Below are 20991 nucleotides of genomic sequence, written 5' to 3' on the forward strand. Positions count from 1 at the left end.
CTAAAGAGACTGACAACGTGATTGTTCCCGTTTAGAGTCATGACTCATGGTCTGCCCATATGACACTCACCATCCAGCAGCACAATGTCGCGTAGAAAGCAGTGAATTAATAACGTCACTCGCTCCTTGTTCTCGGATTACAAGCAGCATTCAAAGGACTCCTTAAGGCATAGAACAATAGAATCCCTCCAGTACAAAAGGAGATCATTTGGCCCTTTGAACCTGCATTGACCATAAACCCACCTAGCCTCTATCCCTGTAACCACACATGTTTACCCTGCTAATCCCCTGACTAAGGGGCAATTCAGCATTGGTCAATTCATGTTAACCTGCATATTTTTGAGTTGTGGGAGGAAGCTGGAGTACCCAGAGGAAACCCACGCAGACACGGAGAGATAATCATAGATAATTATAGAATCATTCAGTGCAGAAGGAGGCAATTTGGCCCATTGAGTCTACACAGACCACAATAGCACCCAGGCTCTATCCCCTTAACCTCATTTATTTATCCTAGCTAGTGCCTCTGACACTAAGGGGCAATTTAACATGGCCAATCCACCCAACCGACATATCGAGTGTAGGAGGAAATCAGAGCACCCGAAGGAAACCCACGCAAGCATGGGGAGAGAGTGCAGTCTCCGCACAGGCAGTGACCCGAGGCCAGAATTGAACACGGCTCCATGACACAGAGAGGCAACAGTGCTAACCACTGTGTCACCATGCCTTATGAACTAAACATCTCATTTGTATTCCTTACTTTAATTAATATCAACTTCACACAACAAAGATGACACAAAGATGAGTGGAAAAGCAAATTGTGCGGAGGGTGTGGAAAGTCTGCAGAGGGATCTGGATAGGTTGAGCGAGTGGGCGAGGACCTAGCAGATGGAGTACAATGTTAGCAAGTGTGAGGTTATCCACTTTGGCAGAAATAATAGTAGGAGGGATTACTATTTAAAGGGCAAAAAGCTGCAGCATGCTACGGTGCAGAGGGACCTGGGGGTCCTTTTGCATGAGTTGCAAAAACCCAGTCTGCAGGTGCAGTAGGTGATCAAGAAGGCGAATGGAATGCTGGCCTTTATAGCGAGGGGGATAGAATATAAAAGCAGGGAGGTTTTGCTGCAACTGTACAGGGTACTGGTGAGGCCGCAGCTGGAGTACTGTGTGCAGTTTTGGTCGCCGCACTTGAGCAAGGATATTTTGGCCTTAGAGGGAGTGCAGAGAAGGTTCACTAAGCTGATACCGGACATGAGGGGGTCGGACTATGAAGAGAGACTAAATAGACTGGGTCTGTACTCATTGGAGTTTAGAAGGATGAGGGGGGATCTTATAGAGACATATAAGATAATGAAGGGGATGGATAGAGTAGAGGTAGAGAGATTCTTCCCGCTCAGAAAGGATAGCAGGACTAGAGGGCACAGACTCAAGATAAGGGAGGGGAGCAGTTTAGAACGGAGTTGAGGAGGAACTTCTTCACTCAAAGGGTGGTGAATCTCTGGAATTCTCTGCCCGTTGAAGTGGTGGAGGCTACCTCGCTAAATATATTTAAGTCACGGGTAGATAGGTTTTTGATAGACAAGGGAATTAAGGGTTATGGGGAGAAAGCGGGAAAGTGGAACTGATCCACTTCAGATCAGCCATGATCTTACTGAATGGCGGGGCAGGCTTGAAGGGCTAGATGGCCTACTCCTGCTCCTATTTCTTATGTTCTTATGTTCTTTAACAACAGCAACAACAATAAAACAGAATATTAGCTCACTGCCACATTGTTAACCACATTCATAAAATGCTGGTGGAAAACATATATTAGTCTGTGATGTTGACCATGATGTGGAGATGTTGGACTGGGGTGGGCACAGTAAGAAGTCTCACAACATCAGGTTAAAGTCCAACAGGTTTATTTGGAATCACAAGCTTTTGGATCACTGCACTCACTCAACTGATGAAGGGGCAGTGCTCCAAAAGCTCATGATTCCAAATAAACATGTTGGACTTTCACCTGGTGTTGTGAGACTTCTTACTGTGATGTTGACAGAATCAAAGATTAAGCTATAGCAGTGTTTCCCCAATCTTTCCTATGTCACAGCACACCTCTATATCATGGAACAATTCTGGCAGCACTCTGGTAACATTTTTGGGGCGGTTTTCAGCCCATGTTCACCATCAGAGAGAACAGCAACATGAGCGGAAGATCTGGAGAGATTCAGGAAACATTGGTTTCTATGTTTTACTATGCGTGCGCGGATGCCAAAAATCTGTTTTCCACCATAATAATGTTGAACACTGACAGCTTCAATTCCAGCTATTGTAAAACCGACACCATTGACTTGGAAAAATGCAAACAATACAGTATAAATGTAAAGTCTGTTTATTAGTCACAAGTATGGCTTACATTAACACTGCAATGAAGTTATTGTGAAATTCCCCTAGTTGCCACACTCGGGCACCTGTTTAGGTCAATGCATCTAACCAGCACATCTTTCAGACTATGGGAGGAAACCGGAACATCTAGAGGAAGCCCACAGAGACACGGGGAGAATGTGCAAATTTCACACAGACAGTAACCCAAGCAGGGAATCAAACCCGGGTCCCTGGTGCTATGAGGCAGCAGTGCTAACCACTGTGCTACCATGCTGCCCATCAACTGTGTAAAGGGAACATCGATTTCCTTAACAACGGTTTCACAGATAATTGATCCACTTCATACAAGAGCTTGGCTGGAATTCTCTGACCATTCACGCCCCGCCGCCACTGCAAGCCAGGATGGAGAATTTGGCGTTCGACCAAATCTCTGTTCACTGCAGCTGGACCAGAGAGGCCCGTTGGTGCTAACGGCAGGGAATTATTTTGAAACGCTCATCAACAGGAACAGTGACTGTTTCTCGCCACAGATGCTGCCTGATTATCTGCGTTTTTCCAGCATTTTTTCTTCTTGGGTCAGATTTCCAGCATCTGCAGTCTTCTGCTTTTGCATTAATATTTTAAATGCTGTTACCTCAGGTAGAAAAATTAAGCTGGAGAAGAAAGCTGTAACATAATTGAAAAAAAAAGGACAGAAAGCTGCAGGATAGAAGTCTCAGGATAATGTTAATCTTATATAAGAACATAAGAACATAAGAAATAGGAGCAGGAGTAGGCCATCCAGCCCCTCGAGCCTGCCCCGCCATTCAATAAGATCATGGCTGATCTGTCGTGGCTCAGTTCCACATTCCCGCCCTCTCCCCATAACCCTTAATCCCCTCTTTTATCAAAAACCCATCAACCCGCGTCTTAAAAATATTTAGCGAGGCAGCCTCCACCACTTCAACGGGCAGAGAATTCCAGAGATTCACCACCCTTTGAGTGAAGAAGTTCCTCCTCAACTCCGTTCTAAACCGCCCCCTCCTTTATCTTGAGGCTGTGCCCCCTAGTCCTACTGTCTTTTTTGAGCGGGAAGAGTCTCTCCACCTCTATCCTATCCATCCCATTCATCATCTTATACGTCTCAATGAGATCTCCCCTCATTCTTCTAAACTCTAACGAGTACAAGCCTAGTTTATTCAGCCTCTCCTCATAGCTCAACCTCAATATCTTGGCATAAGCTAAACATAACAATAGATACAGGTTATTGGCATGGTTTCAATTCTGTGATTTTTCAGAACAACATAAGCCACTTTTTTACTGCTTCTGTTTCTTTCGTTTCTCCCAGGACCCTTTTTTGGGTGCTTTTTGAATTTACGGTGGGGGTGGATGGGGCTTTTGACTTCAGCTTCAAGTCCCGTTGGTCACGCTCATGGACTTAACCAATGTAAAAAACCTAAACCCCGCATGTGCGCCTCCTTCCCAACAGCTTGTGCTGAAGACGAAGGTTAGCTTTAATCATTTTGAATCTTTTCTCACGACACACTTGAGGAGGGGGTCTTCATGGCACATCGGTTGGGAACCACTTGATTATACTGGGCCGGCACGGTGGCACAGTGGTTAGCACTGCTGCCTTACAGTGCCAGGGTCCCAGGATCAGTTCCAACCTCGGGTAACTGCCTGTATGGAGTTTGTGCATCCTCCCCGTCTCTGCGTGGGTTTCCTCCCACAGTCCAAAGAAGTGCGGGTTAGGTGGATTGGCCATGCTAAATTGCCATGAGTGTCAGGGGCACCTGCTAGGGTAAATGCATGGGGTTATGGGGATAGGGCCTGGGTGGGATTTAGTCCCTGCAGACTTGATGGGCCGAATGGCCTCCTTGTGCACTGTCAGGATTCTACGCTTCGATACATTGGGAAAAAGCACTGCTGTGAGATCACTATTGCACAAAAACTATTCACATTCAAGCAATGTGGTTAAGTCATGAAAAATCATCGATTGGTCACTCCCTGAACTGAAACATCACAACAGCAAAGGACATAAACTGAAAGCAGTGGGCAGTGCCAAGCAATGTTGCCTTTTCTAAAATAATAACACATCATAGGGTGTGCTGTAAAATAGCAACCCATCAGATTTGATGTGACACATTAATAAACTAGAAGGACTATGGAATGTCAGGCCATCAATGATTTATTGCCCAAAAGACTCTGCCCAATTGTCTTTCAAATCAGACTCTGGACTTCAACACAAGATCATGTTAATACACAGAAGAGAGGCAGTGGTATTGTCACTGAACTAGTAATTCAGGGACCCAGGGTAATGCCCTGGGGATCCAGGTTCAAATCCCACCCCAGCAGATGGTGAAATTTGAATTCAATAATAAGCTGGAATTAAACGTCTAATGGTGACCATGAAACAATTGTGGACAGTCATAAAAGCCCACGTGGTTCATTCCTGGTCTTTAGGAAAGGAAATCTGCTGTCCTTACCTGATTTGGCCTACACATGACTCCAGGTCCACAGCAATGTGGTTGACTTTTAAATGCCCTTAGCTGAAGAGCAATTAGGGATGGGTAATAAATGCTGGTCAAGCCAGCAATGCCCACATCCTATGAGTGAATAAGTTTTTAAAAATTACTCACATGGACAAAGGTTCCAAGTGTGCCCCTGAATCATCTCATCTAATATGCAGCTTCTGCACCCACTATCAACTTGTATCTGTGGCGACATTAAAAATATGCAAGTGTCCAGCAAAACAAGTGTCTTACCTGAGTCGTACCCACAGGCATTGGTGTAAAGGCAGCTTGTGTGAGTGAGATGTTAGGGCCCAGGAGGTCCCTGACACCATTATGGTCTTGTTTGTATTCGTTTGTGTGTTCCACTCTCATCTTCTCTTTAGGCAGCAGGGCTTCGAAACAGGGAGCATAGCCTGGAGGAGGGAGGAACTTAAACTCCCCGTGACGACCGCCGAGCAAAAAACGGAGTCTAGGGAGACACAAAACAGCTGAATTAGAATCTAGAAAGCAGAAAAACCTACACTGAGCAGAGTAACTAAACTCTAGTCTGACAGTCCAGATCACCAACAACCTCTCCTGTTCCTTCCACCTTGACGCTATCTTAAGAAAGCTCACCCATACCTCTGCTTTCAGAGGAGGCTAAGGAAATGCAGCATATCCACTACGACTCTCACCAATTTTTACACTTACTTGCACTATAGAAAGCATTCTTTCTAGATGTTTCATAGCTTGCTATGGCTCCTGTTCTGATCAAGAGGAAAGAAGCTACTGTGAATGGAGCCCAGTCCATCATGCAAACCAGCCTCCCATCTATTGACTCGCTCTACTCTACACGCTGGCTTGGAAAAGCAGCCAGCATAATCAAGGACCCCATGCACCCCGGATATTCTCTCTTGCACCTTCTTCCGTTGGGAGAAAGATACGAAAATCTGAGGTCACCAACTCAAAAACAGCTTCTACCCTGCTGTCATCAGACTTTTGAATGGACCTACCTCATATTAAGTTGATTTTTCTCTCCACCCTAGCTGAGACTGTAACACTAAATTCTGCACTCACTCCTTTACTTCTCGCCGTGTACTCTATGAACAGTATGCTTTGTCTGTATAGCACGCAAGAGACAATACTTTTCACTGTATATGAACATATGTGACAATAATAAATCAAACCAAATCAAAATTAAATCAGGAGCCACCACACAGACATACTGGGTGGGATTTTCTGACTGCGCTCGCCCTAAAGCTGGAAAATCCCACCCAAGGTCAACGGATGGTCCATGCCCTGCCCGCTGCAATTCCCGTGGTGGGCAGGATGGGAACATTCCACCCAGTAAATCTCCACCTGCATCATGGGTTATTTTCAGAACCAACATTTGAGACTAGCTCAGCTTGAGTAGCTTCCTGTGCTAATACACCCTGAATCTCTTCAAGTCCACCAGTCAAGCATCCTCTTTAAACAACATCCATCAGCTAACAAAGCATTGACACGCAACCTCAAAAGGCATCTGCCTGAAATCTCGGAACGCATGCTGGAATACACTCTGCACGGCACATGCTGAGAACGGTCAGTTTGTGGTGTGCTGCAAACAACGCCAAGCCCAACCCGGCAACTGACCCCAGCGGTGACATCTCAGATTTCAACCTTCTGCAGGAAGTCTGGACAAAGCCGCTTCAGAAGGTGCCAGGGAAACTGTGGGCCACCTTCTTCACACATGTAGCATGTGGAACAGCTCAGGCTGTAAGCATGGCCATCGTAGCCAGGTCACTGCCCACAGAGTGAATCTCGGGCTTGAGAGATCCATTCCCGTTGGGAGCATGACCATATACTGGGTCAGCAGAAGCCATCGAATTGACCATTAAACTAGACATCGAACTATAACAGCTAACCCAGCTATACGAATAAATCAAGTGGAGGGCTGCTCAAAGTGACACTGGGCCAGAAATTGAATGAGAAAACTAGCAACAATTCTCTGACCCACAGACTTTCAAGTCGAGTTTCCCATGGGGAGTTAACTTTTTTTCACCTTAGATCCATAGAATCCCTACAGTACAGAAAGAGGCCATATGGCCCATTAAGTCTGTACCGACCACAATCCCAGACAGGCCCTATTCCTGTTACTCCATACATTTACCCTGCTAATCCCCTGACACTAGGGTCAATTTTAGCATGACCAATCAACCTAACCTGCACATCTTTGCACTGTGGGAGGAAACCGGAGCACCCGGAGGAAACCCACACAGGCAGAAAGTGTAAATTCCACACAGACATTGATCCGAGGCTGGAATTGAACCCAGGTCCTTGGCGCTGTGAGGCAGCAGTGCTCACCACTGTGCCATTGCGCCGGCCCATAATTTCCTAAGTGCTTTTAAATTGAATTGCAATGAACGTAGGCCATCATTCTAATTCATTTTCCCTTGTTTCTTAAGTGTCCATTAGCCACTTTCCCCTGTGTTAATAGTGTGGGGTCTGAGAAGATTGGGACCAGAGGTTAGGTATTGATTATAATCGCTTCACTGCTTCAAGATATGAATCAGAAAGCCACATTATCAACTGCAGCGGATACAGGTGGAAACGTAGTTAGCGTGTTCTACATTACAATTTCAAACACTTATCTTGGAAGTAAAACTGGCAGTAACATCACAAAGCAGCTTCAACTGCCTTTCCTGTGCTCAGAAATTGAACTCATTCTTTCAAACTGAAATTCCCCACAGACTAAGGATTACCTTCACTTCTGGGGGGGACGATTAAAGTCTCTTTGAACATCAGCACTTACAAGTTTCTCACCTTTATGTTTTTCTTTTCTTAAGACCAAAGTGGATAACTTCACACTTCCCTATATTATCTTCCATCCGCCATCTTGTTGCCCACTCACTTAACCAATCTATATCTCTTTGCAGTTTCTCTGTGGGCCTCCCTATCTGGCTTAGTATAATCAGCAAACTTTAATACATTACTCTTTGAGTCTTCATCTAAGTCATTAATATAGATTGTAATAGCTGAGGTCCGAGCACAGATCTGTGCGGCACTCCACTATTCACTGCCTGCCATCTTGAAAAAGCACCGTTTAGGCCTGCTTTCTACCTTTTATCTAATCCTCTAACCAAGCTAAAATACTGCTGCCAACTCCATGAGTCCATATCTTGTCTATCAACCTTTTGTATGGCACCTCATCAAATGCCTTTTGTAAATCTAGATGGTAAGTATATAGAAAGGAAGAGAGTAGCTAATGTTTGCCCCTTAGCAAAGGCAGGACAAATTATCATGGGGAATGAGGAAATGGCAGAGGTATTGATGGATGGGATTTTCCAGCCTTGCGCGCCCCAAAACCAGAAAATCCCACACATTATCTCATGGTTCCTCTTCATCCACCCTACTAGTTATATCATCAAAAAATTCAAATAAATTTATCAAAAAAGGTTTTGCTTTAGTAAAACCATGTTGACTTGGTCCAATTATACTGTGTTTTTTTAAGTGCATTGTTAAGTTCCTTAATAATCAATTCCAGCATTTTCCCAGCAACTGAGATTAGGATAACTGGCAAGGAGTTCACTGTTTTGTCTCTCCCCTTTTCTTGAAACGTGATGTAGCATTTGCCAACTTCCAATCCAATGGGACTGCTCCCAAATTGAAGGAATTGTGGAAAATCACAGCTAACACACCCACTATCTCTGCAGCTACTTTTTTTAAAACCCCAGGATATATACTATCAGAACCAGAGGATTTGTCAGACTTTACAGCCTCAAGTTTCTCCAATATTTTTTCACTGCTGTTAAGAATTTCCCTATTTTGCTCATTCTTTTTAGCCTCTAAGTTACCATCTATTTCTGAAATTCAACTTGTGCCTTCTCCTGTGAAGACAGACACCAGTGCAGAATCTTCCCATCCCACCCGCTACAAGAATCAGAGCGGGCAGGACACGAAACACGCAAAGTTCCATTAACCTTGGGCAGGATTTTCTGGTTTTGGGGTGAGCAAGGCTGGAAAATCCCACCCATGATATTTGTTCAATACCTCTACCATTTCCTCATTCCCCATAATAATTTGTCCTGTCTTTGCTTCTAAGGGCAAACTTTAGCTACTCTCTTCCTTTTTATATACTAACGAAAGCTCTTACCATCTGTTTTTATATTACTGGCTAGTTTACTCTCAGATTCTATTGCCTCCCTTTTTGTCAACTTTTTGGTGGTACTCTGCTGGTTTCTCAAACACTCCCAATTCTCAGTCGTGCTTGTAACTTTGTAAGCCTCTTGATAAGAAAGTCATGCCAAGATGGATTTTATTGCAGGATTTTGGGTGAAAGGATAACTGATCTTGGACGTCACAGGTGAACAGGGGGGAGGTAGGCTTCAGTGGAGCAATGATGGTGAGGGGATGTCATCCTGAGGGAGGTAAACCCTCATAGGCAGCCCATGCAGAGTGAAGACACTCTGGATACCCCTCTTCCCTTTGTGTATTGCCTCCCATCTCAACAGTCTCTGTTATATTAGCCTGAAGTATCCAGCAATTGCAATAATAGTGCGTCCTTCCCAATACACTGTGTGGGGACACTTCTATCAATAGCAGATTGGAACACATTAGTGTCAGGTTTATGTGATGGTTCTTGACTTGCTCCGCAATATTGACGGATTCTTACACAAACACTGAATTAAAACAAGCAGAGCAACGGAGAAAGAATTACTAACTTCACTCCTGTAGAGAAGCTGACCACAGGAAAAAAGAGGCCATCAGTGTTGAAGTTTTCAAACATTCCCTGCACCGGTTGCCCATTGATCCGGAAGGAAATGCTTGGCGCGCTTAAATCCAGACAGCAGCTGATAACATCATCGGCTCTTAAGAGGTGCTGGTTCGGTGAACTTACTGTCCGTGCAATACAACCTAAAGGAGAAAAAAAAGACACACTTAGAAAATACTACTTCAGTTTTCTCACGTCACAAGAGATCACCAAGGTCGACGTTCTGCCCTTGGGAAGAAAAACATGTTTATTTTGATAGTTTTTAACCAACCCCATTTAACATGGTGAGGAGGTTGCTATTCCCTCAAGTCACACTGGGAAACACCATATTGAGATCGTGGGCAGAAACACGGCTAATCAGGGCTCATCCCAAACAACACTGCATCACTATTCTCTGGGATCCAAACTGGCACTTCAAAAGGTGGCGCAGGATGGCACAGTGGTTAGCACTGCTGCCTCACAGTGGCAGGATTCCTGGCTTGGGCCATTGTCTGTGTGGAGTTTGCATGTTCTGCCGTGTGTCTGTGGATTTCCACCGGCTGTTCCGGTTTCCTCCCACAGTTTGAAAGATGTGCATTGACCTGAACAGGTGCTGGAGTGTGGCGACTAGGGGAATTTCACAGCAACTTCATTGCAATGTTAATGTAAGCCTTACTTGAGATTAATAAATAAATAAATAAACTTTTAGTTCAGATTGAGGAAAAGATCATCAAACTGACCCAAGTGTCTCAAAATGTGCGGGTTAGGGAGATTTGCAGGGTAGATAGGTGGAGTTACGGTGATTGGGCGTAGGTAAGATGCTCTGTCGGACAGTCGGTGTACTCAATGGACCAAATGGCCTCCTTTTGCACGGTAGGATTCTACGATTCTATGAAATGGAAAACACAGTCCAGTCTGTGACACTTCAAGTTAATTAGCAGATATAGAGAAAAGATACACGGTCATCAAAAAGGAAGCATTAACAGTCGTGTGGGCAGATAAGAAATTTGATGATGATGATGTCTTGGGTCGTCACATTAAGACAGAAGCAGATAAAAACCTTTAATCACACGACCCAAGTCAAAAAAGATTGCAGCAATGCTGTCAAGAGTGGTTCAAATTAAAATTAATGAGGATTGATACTCATACAGTCTATGTTCAAAGGAAAAAAATGGAACACAACAGACACATTGAACCAGAGGATCCAGAAATATGCAACATTGAATTGGTTTAGGAGATCAAGGAGTTTGCTATAGTGACAGTCCGTACCTTACCAGCAACTATACAAAGATTGATGGGGAGGTGATGGTCTAGTAGTATCATCGCTAAACTATCAATCCAGAAACTCAGCTAATATTCTGGGGAACCAGGTTCAAATCCCACCATGGCAGAATTTGAATCCAGTTAAAAAATATCTGGAATTAAGAATTTATTGATGACCATGAAACCATTGTCAATTGTCGGAAAAACTTATCCGGTTCATTAAATGTCCTTTAGCAAAGTAAATCTGCTGGCCTTACCTGGTCTGGCCTACATGTGACTCCAGAGCCACAGCAATATGATTGACTCTCAACTGTCCTCTGAAATGGCCTAGCAGGACATTCAGTTCAAGGGCAACTAGGGATGGGCAATAAATGCTGGCCCAGCCAGTGGCACCGATGTCCCATGAATGAATAAAAAAAAGAATGAAATCAAAGAGACTGAAAAATCAAACAAGGAATGTGAGCCCACCAGAGATATTTGCATTGGAGGATGGCTAACATATGTACCACATAATCTTGAGCCCAGATGTCCATCAGACAGCATCTCTCACAGTGATCGAGATCGGTATGCAATGATAGAAAAGTAATCCCAAGCGCACTAAGACTTGACATCTTACAATCCACATGTTAAGGCCAGATAGATATTACCGAGTGTGGAGCCAGAACAGGCCATTCCGTTTGGTGGCCAATCTCTCAAAATCAATGGAAGAAACAATATCTAGATGTAACACATATAATTCACCATCAGGAATTAAAAGAACAACTAACGTCACCTTTTTCTACAAGTTGTAGGACATCTAGAAATGGATTTGAGCATAAAGGGAAAATGTTCATTATAGTAACAGACTAGCACTCAAAGTGGATCAAACTAAAACAGTGTCTTGGTCATAGATCAGATGAAGCAATAATGTTACTGAAAGAAGTTTTCTCAGTCCATGGGATTCCTAATTTTGTGAAATCCGACAACGATCCACAATTTACAGAATTTACAGAATGGGCAGCACTGCTGCCTCACAGCTCCAGCGACCCAGGTTCAATTCCAGCCTCGGGTGACTATCTATATGGAGTTTGCACATTCTTCCCTGTCTGTGTGGGTTTCGTTCGGGTGCTCCAGTTTCCTCTCACTGTCCAAAGATGTGAAGTTTAGGCGCATTGGCCATGCTAAATTGCCCCTTAGAGATCTAGGTTAGGCATGTAAATGTCTAGAGGGATAGAGAGAGGCCCTAGGTAAGATACTCAGAGAGTCAGTGCGGACTCAGTGGGCTGAATGGCCTCTTCTGCGCCATAGGAATGCTATCATTCTATAAATTGGATTTGTTAACCCAAATTTCCCAGGGTTTCCTCAGGCTAATGGAGAAGTTGAAAGAGGTGTTGTGACAGTCAAGGCAGCTCTGAGAAAGAATAAGAATTTTAAATTATCGTCCCTGATATACAGATCCTAACCCTTGCAGTGTGGATTGGCTCCATGTGAGTTACTCACTGGAAGAACATCACAGTCACAGATTCCTACCCTTCCACATAAATTGGTGTCACGGTTCAGACTTAGGCCAGAATTCTCTGGCCGTTCGAGTGCCACGGCCACTGCCGAGCAGAGCGGAGAATGTGGCACTCAGCCAAATCTCCATTCCCTTCAGCAGGGCTGGCAAATCTCAGCTGCAAGGCGAGGTCAGAGAATAAAGCCCTAAGAGAAAGTCCCAGAAAGAAGGGAAACTTACCAAAGTAAAGAGACGAGATGCGAAAGAATCATAGAAACCTACAGTGCAGAAGGAGGCCATTCAGCCCATCGAGTCTGCACGACCACAATCCCACCCAGGCCCTATCCCCATAACCCCCATGCATTTATACTAAATAGTCCCGCTGACACTAAGGGGCAATTTAGCATGGCAATCCACCTAACCCACACACCTTTCGGACCGTGAGAGAAATCCAGAACATGCGGAAGAAACCCACACGGGCGTGGGGAGAATGTGCAAACTCCACATAGACAGTGACCCAAGCCAGGAATCAAACCCTGGTGCTGTGGGGCCGCAGTGCTAACCACTGTGCCAACATGCCACCCCAGATATGATAGTCATCACAAAGCAAGAACATTGTTCGATCTTTGACAGGGAGAAGAGGTTTGAATCAGAGATCGGTCAACACACGGAGAAAAGTTGGAAAAATCACCACACCCAATACCTTACCTTGTCTGGAAAGAACAGGGCACAGAAAGGCAAAACAGAAGAGCTAAGGTTGCAACCGAGCAACAGCATGAATAGAAAGACCAGAGAAGTCGCAAATATTAGAAATGAAAGAAAGGACTGAAACAGGCGATCCTGAACCAACCACAAGTTTGATTTCTGTTCAACAGAATCTAGAGAACAAAAAGGAGAATAAAATGTCCTTATTCCCCACAAATAAGAGGGAAACGAGGTACGGCACATTATTGAAGGTACCACCACGTTTAATAATGTAAAAGAAAATGAGAATCTCGAGAAACTGGAGGAAGGATGAGCAGAAAGAAGAGATCATGGCCAGAGAAATAAAAATCAAATTTGCCTAAGAGAGCAGAGAAGGTTACATTTCCTACGAGGCTTCAAAAGACTGAAATGTTCACGGTAGCACAGTGGTTAGCAATGCTGCCTCACAGTGCCAGGGACCCAGGTTCAATTCTGACCTCGGGTGACTGTCTGTATGGAGTTTGCAATGTTCTCCTTCTGTCTGCGTGGGTTTCCTCCAGGTACTCCGGTTTCCTCCCACAGTCCAATGATGTGTAGGTTAGGTTGATTGGCCATGCTAAATTGCCACTTAGTGTTCGGGAGATTTGCAGGTAAATATGTGGGGTTATGGGGATAGGGACTGGGTGGGATTGTTGACAGTGCAGGCTGGGTGGGCTGACTGGCTTCTTTCTGTAGGGATTGTACGATTCATAATGACTAGGAGGCTGAAAGCATTTGGTTTCAGGAATGTGGAACTGAGGGAGATGTAGGATATTGCAGTATGCTTGACTAAGCCCCACAAAGGGTTAACTGTGTGACATCATGGAAAGATGTGACATCTATTCATGGGATTTGAGAGTCTGGAAGAATGCATGGAAGGAAGATGGTGTAAGGGAGTGTTCCCGTGACTGTAACCATGTTATAATAAAGTTAGAGACCAGAATTTTCAGGCTATTCACGCCTCACCACTGCCACAAGTGGGTATGTACAGCTTGGTACTGAGTCAAACCTCCATTCACTGCAACGGGACCAGAACATCCCACCGGCGCGAATGGCTTGAAAATTCTGTCCAGAGCATTTGCAAATGGTGGCCTTTGGGAATTACTGACACCTGCAAAGAAAAGACGCCCAACGGGGAGGGGAAGGGGTGTCTGAAACATCCAGGCAAAAGTGCCATTGTTCCTAATTATATAGGATTACATACCTGACCACAAGTGCAGTCCGTCAAATCCGTAGGAGTAAAGGTCATCTCCTACACCATTCCCTCCCCAGCCTTCACCCCCTCCAGGACAAGGGGAGTAACCATCTGTTGAAGCCCAGCCAACTCGAAGATGTGTAGCTTCTGTTGTTACAAAGGGGTCAGCGTGGTCCACGATTAGCTCATAATACCACTTTTTGTATTGGGCCGCTCCATCACTTATCCCCAGAAAGATATTGGGCCGCATGCTGAAAACAGACAAGAGAAATTAGGCTTCTTTACTGAAGAAAATTACAACAAGTTCTTGTTTCTCCATTGTAACCAACATTCTGCAGCACAATTTCTCAATCTGATGGCTATTAGAGAAGCAGGGGGCGGAATTTTGACTGGGATTTTCCGTGGGCAGAATTGGCAATGTCAGTGGAAAATCCCACAAGACCGTGGGAACAAGAAGCTCGCCGGCGAGATCCAGTTCTCAGATCTTCCTCGTCCCTTGCTGGTGACGCACAGAGAGCCCACCCATTCTTTAAATTGGTTGTCCCACTGCTTGTGGGGGGGGGGCGGGGGGGGGGGGGGGGGGGGTGGCGTTCCTCAGTGCCCGTGGGGATGGGGGGCAGTTAATTTTTATTGCACATCGGGGCATCCTTGAAAGATGGTGCTCCGATCGCGGTGGAGCCAACCTTGCCGGCTCCATTAGGCCCTGCCCCAGCAGTGTGACGGTGAAAACCGTGCCCCCAGATTCTCCGTGCACAGAGTGCCAAAGAACCTGGAGAGAAAACTCAGCGGTGCAGCTGGAGAGCTTCACCTCAGTTTTCTCATTGAAACTGACTAGTTCCAAAAAAAAAAATCAGAAGATTCCACCACAGTGTCTACATAGACCTGTAGGTGTGACACAGGACTTAATCACAGAGTTCCCAAACCATCTATCCACCAATCAGAAGTTTTGATCTAAGTGAGGCTGGGAGGTGACACTGCAGCAAAATACTTTCCAACCATGTGACTGGGTGGCTTCAAAGCATCATGCCCTCACTGCAGATATCAGAAAGGGTCATGGGTGCACCAGGTGACGTTCCATCCTACCCAAATCCAACCCCAGTATGATCTCCCAAGGAAATCTCTATCTTTTACATGATGGACATTTCTTAAAAGTGACATTTCAAACGAAACAACTTTGCAATAATTTTCATTTCATTCGTTTTTGTAGCTGGAACTTTGAAGGACAGCTAACATGGCAGAAGAAATCTTGAACCATCGTAGGAACATACGAAACGCTCGACAAAAATGGCCGTCTCTTTCACCTTCTACCCTCATGTTTAGTCAAATGAAACAATGGTAATGGAGTTGTTGACCAATCATGAAAGTTAGTCCTCATTAATTAGTCCATAACAGATCCTGACATGAGGCAAGGAAATCCCCCTTTGGGGCCTTGTAGCCTTGGGCCACAACTAAAGGAGTAAATGGTGGCATGGTAGCATAGTGGTAGCATCACTGAACTAATGCTCTGGAAACACATTTGCGAATCCCATCATGGCAGTGAGTGGAACTTTAATTCAATTCATGAATCTGAAATAGAAGGCTAAGTAATGGCAACCATGAAACTATCATCAATTGTTTGCTAATGCCCTTTGGGGAAGGAAATCTGCCATCTTCACCTGTTCTGGCCTACATGTGACTCCAATCTCACAGTAAAGATTTAAAAAGGACCTGAGGGGCAACTTCTTCACGCAGAGGGTGGTGCGTATATGCAATGAGCTGTCGGAGAAAATGGTTGAGGTAGGTACAGTAGCATCATTTAAAATGCATATGGATAAGTACATAGATGGGAAAGGATTTGAGGTATATGGGCCAAATGCGGGCAGTTGGGACTAGCATGGGACTAGTTGGGACTAGCATGGCCGGCATGGACCGATTGGGCCAAAGGGCCTGTCTCTGTGCTATATTGCTCGATGATTCTATGACTCTATCAGTGAGATTTTCCAGCCGCGCTTGCCCTGAAATTGGAAAATCCCACCGGAGGTCAACAGACCTTTCCATGGTCTGCCCCTCGCCAGCTCCAATTCCCATGGTCGGCGGGACGGTAAAATTTGCCCCTATGACTCTTAACTTCCCTCTGAAATGGCCAAACAAGCCACTCAGGTCAAGGGCAATTCAGGATGGGCAACAACACTTCCCATGAAAGAATAAAAACAATTCACGTTTTTGAACCACTACAGTCAGTGTGGTTAGGGTACAGTTGCAGCGCTGTTAGGTAATGAGTTACAGCAATGGTGAGGGATAATTGCAAGTCAGAATGGTGTGTGGCTTGAAAGAAAGACTTATGGCACCTCTCAGGACTACAAGAAGTCTCAAAGTATTTTATAGCCAATGAATGATTTTTGATGTGCAGCCACTGTTGTGGTATAGGAAACACGGCAGCTCATTTGCACTCAGGAATCCCATTCAAACATCAATGACCAGATCATACCTTCTTTGTGATATTCACTGAGAGATAGATTTCAGCCAGGAAACCACAGCAACTCCTCTTAACTTCACCAAAATAATATGATGGGAAATGTAATGCCCAATGAAGAGGTGGCACAGCTAAGTCCAAAGGCTCACCCGAGGCAGGCTGGCAGGCACGAGTGAGACAGTCAGGGTTCCAATATGGACTGGGCATGGAAGAAGGGGAAATGCAAGGGGACGGGAACTTTCAGAGGGAAGTCAGTGATAGGCACAGGATGCACGACTGGGTGCCACATCTCCTAGCCTGGCCACGGTGCTGCCAGCTTTCAGCTGGCAGCTTGGAAATTGGCACCAGCATCCCCAAAGCATGACAAATGCAGGCAGTGGGGAGGCAAGGTTCCCAAGTGGCCATGCATTCGTTACTTGGCGCAGTGGCACAGTGGTTATCACTGCTGCCTCACAGGAACCCCGGGTTCAATCCCTGGCTTGGGTCACTGTCTGCACGTTCTCCCAGTGACTGCATGGGTTTCCTCCAGGTATTCCGGTTTCCTCCCACAGTCCGAAAGACGTGGTGGTGAGGTGCTTTGGTCACGCTAAGTTCTCCCTCAGTGTAGCTGAACAGGCGCTGGAATGTGGCGACTAGGGGATTTTTACAGTAACTTCAGTGCAGTGTGAATGTAAGCCCACTTGTGACTAATAAATGAAACAAACTTAAGAGCTTCAATCAGCAAGCGTACCACCTAATGCCTTCCCCACTGCGGGCAAAATACCCACGGCATGGGTAATGGAGCACGATTGATGGGTGCGACACCACTGCCATGGTGGACAATTTAACAGCCCCCTCAATCTACCCACTCATCTCTTAGGGAAGTGCAAAATTCCTACTCAACTGTTAAAACAAATGTTACAGAGAGACTTGATATACTTAAAACTTCAAAAAAAGTCCACTTCACCTGCGATTAGAAATTAAATGTTTACTTTCACTCAGGAAGGAAATGAGGAAAGGAATGAAATATTGGGTGGGATTTCATAGGATCATAGGAAAACTACAGCACAAACAGGCCCTTCGGCCCACAAGTTGCACCGATTTGGGTAGGACGCCCCCCATATTTATTTATCCTAAAACAAGAAGGCACTCAAACAATCAAAACTGTCTCAACTATTAAATGAATAAAATTCTCCAAGCGTTTAGTTTACCCAATTTTCATCTCACAATATTTTTACAATATAATTGTGACAAAGTACTTTTTCTTAAAATGCAAATTATGGTTAGTGTGAGTGTGTCTTCAAACAATAAATTATGAAGTCAGGTTGAATGGAGTTTGGTCCCTTGAGTTTCACAGAGTGAAGGGTGATCGAGGTGTTTAAAATGATAGAAGGATTTGATAGGGTGAATAAAAAAAACCTTTTTCGCTGTTGGAGGAAAGCCAGAACAGGCAGTATGATTTTAGTCATAAAATTGGGGCGGCTCGGTGGGTCTGTGGTTAGCACTGCTGCCCCTCAGCACCACGGACCCAGGTTCGAATCCCAGCTTGGGTCACTGTCAATGTGGCGATTGCACATTCTCCCCATGTCCACGTGGGTTTCCTCCGAGCACTCTGGTTTCCTCCCACTGTCCAACGATATGCAGATTAGGTGGATTGGCCACGCTAAATTGACCCTAATGTCTGGGGGAACGAGCTAGGGAAATGCATGGGATTACAGGGATAGGGCCTGGGTGGGATTGTGGTCAGTGCAGACTCAATGGGCCGAATGGCCTCCTTCTGCCCTGTAGGGATTCTATAATTAGGCTCAAGCAATTCGGGAGTCAAGAAGTTCATTTTCCACACAGCCCTCTGCAGCAGGTCAGGCAATTTGGAATGGGGTTTGGACCATCTCACTTGCCCACACGGCCTGCAGGAGCAGACTCAGTCAGTGTTTGGCAGCCCAGTTTCCGTCCACACAGAAAACGGGTTGTAGGACAATGCAAACACGAGGCACTGGGAACAGGGTTGTTGGTTTCATTCTTCGCAAATCTTACATTGAGGGCAGGATATTCCTTGCGGTCTTCAGGGAGAATTGGAATCAGAAGCCTGCACTTGTAAGTCACGCACCTGCAATTTTCCCTGAATTGGCCAATTAGCAGCTGGAAATGAGGCTCACCGTTTCATTGAGGTTCCTGATGTAGGAGGCCCAATGGAACACCTTTCAATCACTCAAAAAAGTTGGAACATCGTCCAGCTTCTAAGCAGCAGGATGCCATGATGGAGACATCCTCTCAGCTGCTGCTTCCATTTTTAGCATAAAAAAGGAGTTTGCAGCGAAGTCACCACTTTGTGTTGCCACGGGGTGAGCTGGTCAGGTGGGGGCGAGGAATTCGGGTGGGGGTGAGGTATTCAGGAGGGGGTGAGGTGGTCAGGTGGGGATGAGGTGGTCAGGTGGGGATGAGATGGTTGGTTGAGGGTGAGGTGGACGCGTGGGGATGAGATGGTTGGTTGAGGGTGAGGTGGACGCGTGGGAGTGAGGTGGTCGATTGAGGGTGAGGCGGACGGGTGGGGGTGAGGTGGTCAATTGAGGGTGAGGCGGACGGGTGGGGGTGAGGTGGTCGGTTGAGGATGAGGTGGATTGGTGGGGGTGAGGTGGGCAGGTGGGGATGAGGTGGGCAGGTGGGGGTGAGGTGGTCAGGTGGGGGGTGAGGTGTTCGGGTGAGGGTGACGTATTCGGGTGGGGATGAGGTGGTCAAGTGGGGGGTGAGGTGATTCGGGGGGGGTGAACAGGTGGAGGTGACATGTTTGGGTTGGGGGGGGGGGTTGAGGTATTCTGGTGGGGGGGGGTGAGGTGTTTCTGTGGGAGAGTGAGGTTGTCGGGTGGGGGTGAAATGGGCTGGTGGGGATGAGGTGTTCGGGTGGGGGATGAGATGTTCGGATGGGGGGAAGGTGGTTCGGATGGGGGGAAGGTGGTTCGGATGGGGGGAAGGTGGTTGGGGTGGGTGAGGTGTTCGGGTGGAGGTGAGGTGTTCGGGTGGAGGTGAGGTGTTCGGGTGGAGGTGAGGTGTTCAGGTGGAGGTGAGGTGTTCGGGTGGAGGTGAGGTGATCAGGTGGAGGTGACGTGTTCGGGTGGAGGTGAGGTGTTCAGGTGGAGGTGATGTGGTCGGGTGGGGGTGAGGTTGTTGGGTGGGAGGTTGGGGAATGGTAATATCACTGATGTAATAATGCAGCAGTCTAGGCAAATGCTCTTGGTTCAAATCCCACAATGGCAACTAACAGAATTCAAACTTAATTAATAGAACTGAAATTAAATACTAGCCATCAGTAGTAATAGCCACGAGACTATCATCAACTGTCGTAAAAACCCAACTGGTTCATGAATGTCCTTTAGGGAAAGGAATCTGCCATCCTTATAGAAATAGAAACCCTACAGTACAGAAAGAGACCATTCGGCCCATCGAGGCTGCACCGACCACAATCCCACCCCCATTTCCCTACATATTTACCCACTAATCCCTCTAACCTATGCAGCTCAGGACACTAAGGGACAATTTTTTAACATGGCCAATCAACCTAACCCATACATCTTTGGACTGTGGGAGGAAACCAGAGCACCCAGAGGAAACCCACGCAGACACAAGGAGAATGTGCAAACTCCACACAGATAATGACCCAAGCCAGGAATTGAACCCAGGCCCCTGGAGCTGTGAAGCAGCAGTCCTAACCACTATGCTACCGTGCTGCCCCTTATCTGGCCTGGCTATGATTCCAAATCCACGGTGCAGCAATATGGTTGACTTTGGAATGGCCCAGCAAGACACTCAGTTCAAGGGGCAATTCAGGGCAACAAACGCTGGCCTTATCAGCATAGCCCACACCCCATGAAAGAATAAGTTCAACCTGCCTGGATTGCTACCCCAAACCCCACCCCGGGTTTGCCACGAGGAGGCTCGCTCCAGGAAATCCCAGTCATTTTCCAACAATAGGTCTTAATAGGCCTTTAAGTTCCTCAGTTGGATTACCCATTGCTTATGGATGGGTAGCCTTGCCACACCCTTGCCCTATCCCACCCCTGGGAAAATTAGCTCGCTGCAAGATGGAAGCAGAATGCCAATTGGCGGGATCGAATGTTACACATGCCCATCACCATGCCCGCTCCCACTGAGGGTTACAAGTTTAGCCCCATGTCAGAAATTGCAGATAGATCTCATGCAAATCAGTAGAGTGTTTGTTGATCAATAAAGGTGGGCAGGGGGATGTCAACTTATTGCCTTGTCACATTCACGGCCTTTAAAAGCACTAAGGGGGAGATGCCGGCGTTGGACTAGGGTGGGCACAGTAAGAAGTCTCACAACACCAGGTTA

At 46.1% G+C, this 20991-nt stretch overlaps 1 protein-coding gene across 1 annotated transcript in view; it reads right to left on the reverse strand.

Annotated features, from left to right (window-relative positions):
- Positions 1-20991, reverse strand: part of ryr2a (ryanodine receptor 2a (cardiac)) — a 662889-nt gene that overhangs the window by 315225 nt on the left and 326673 nt on the right. Inside the window, exons 19-21 of the mRNA XM_080200677.1 lie at positions 14226-14467; positions 9533-9725; positions 5106-5322 (exon numbers count right to left, since the gene is read on the reverse strand). Coding sequence (XP_080056803.1) covers positions 5106-5322; positions 9533-9725; positions 14226-14467 — 652 coding nt within the window. The remainder of the gene's footprint in view (positions 1-5105; positions 5323-9532; positions 9726-14225; positions 14468-20991) is intronic.

This window comes from Carcharhinus amblyrhynchos, chromosome 12, assembly GCF_965287045.1.
Source record: "Carcharhinus amblyrhynchos chromosome 12, sCarAmb.v2.hapA, whole genome shotgun sequence".
NCBI classification, from domain to species: domain Eukaryota; kingdom Metazoa; phylum Chordata; class Chondrichthyes; order Carcharhiniformes; family Carcharhinidae; genus Carcharhinus; species Carcharhinus amblyrhynchos.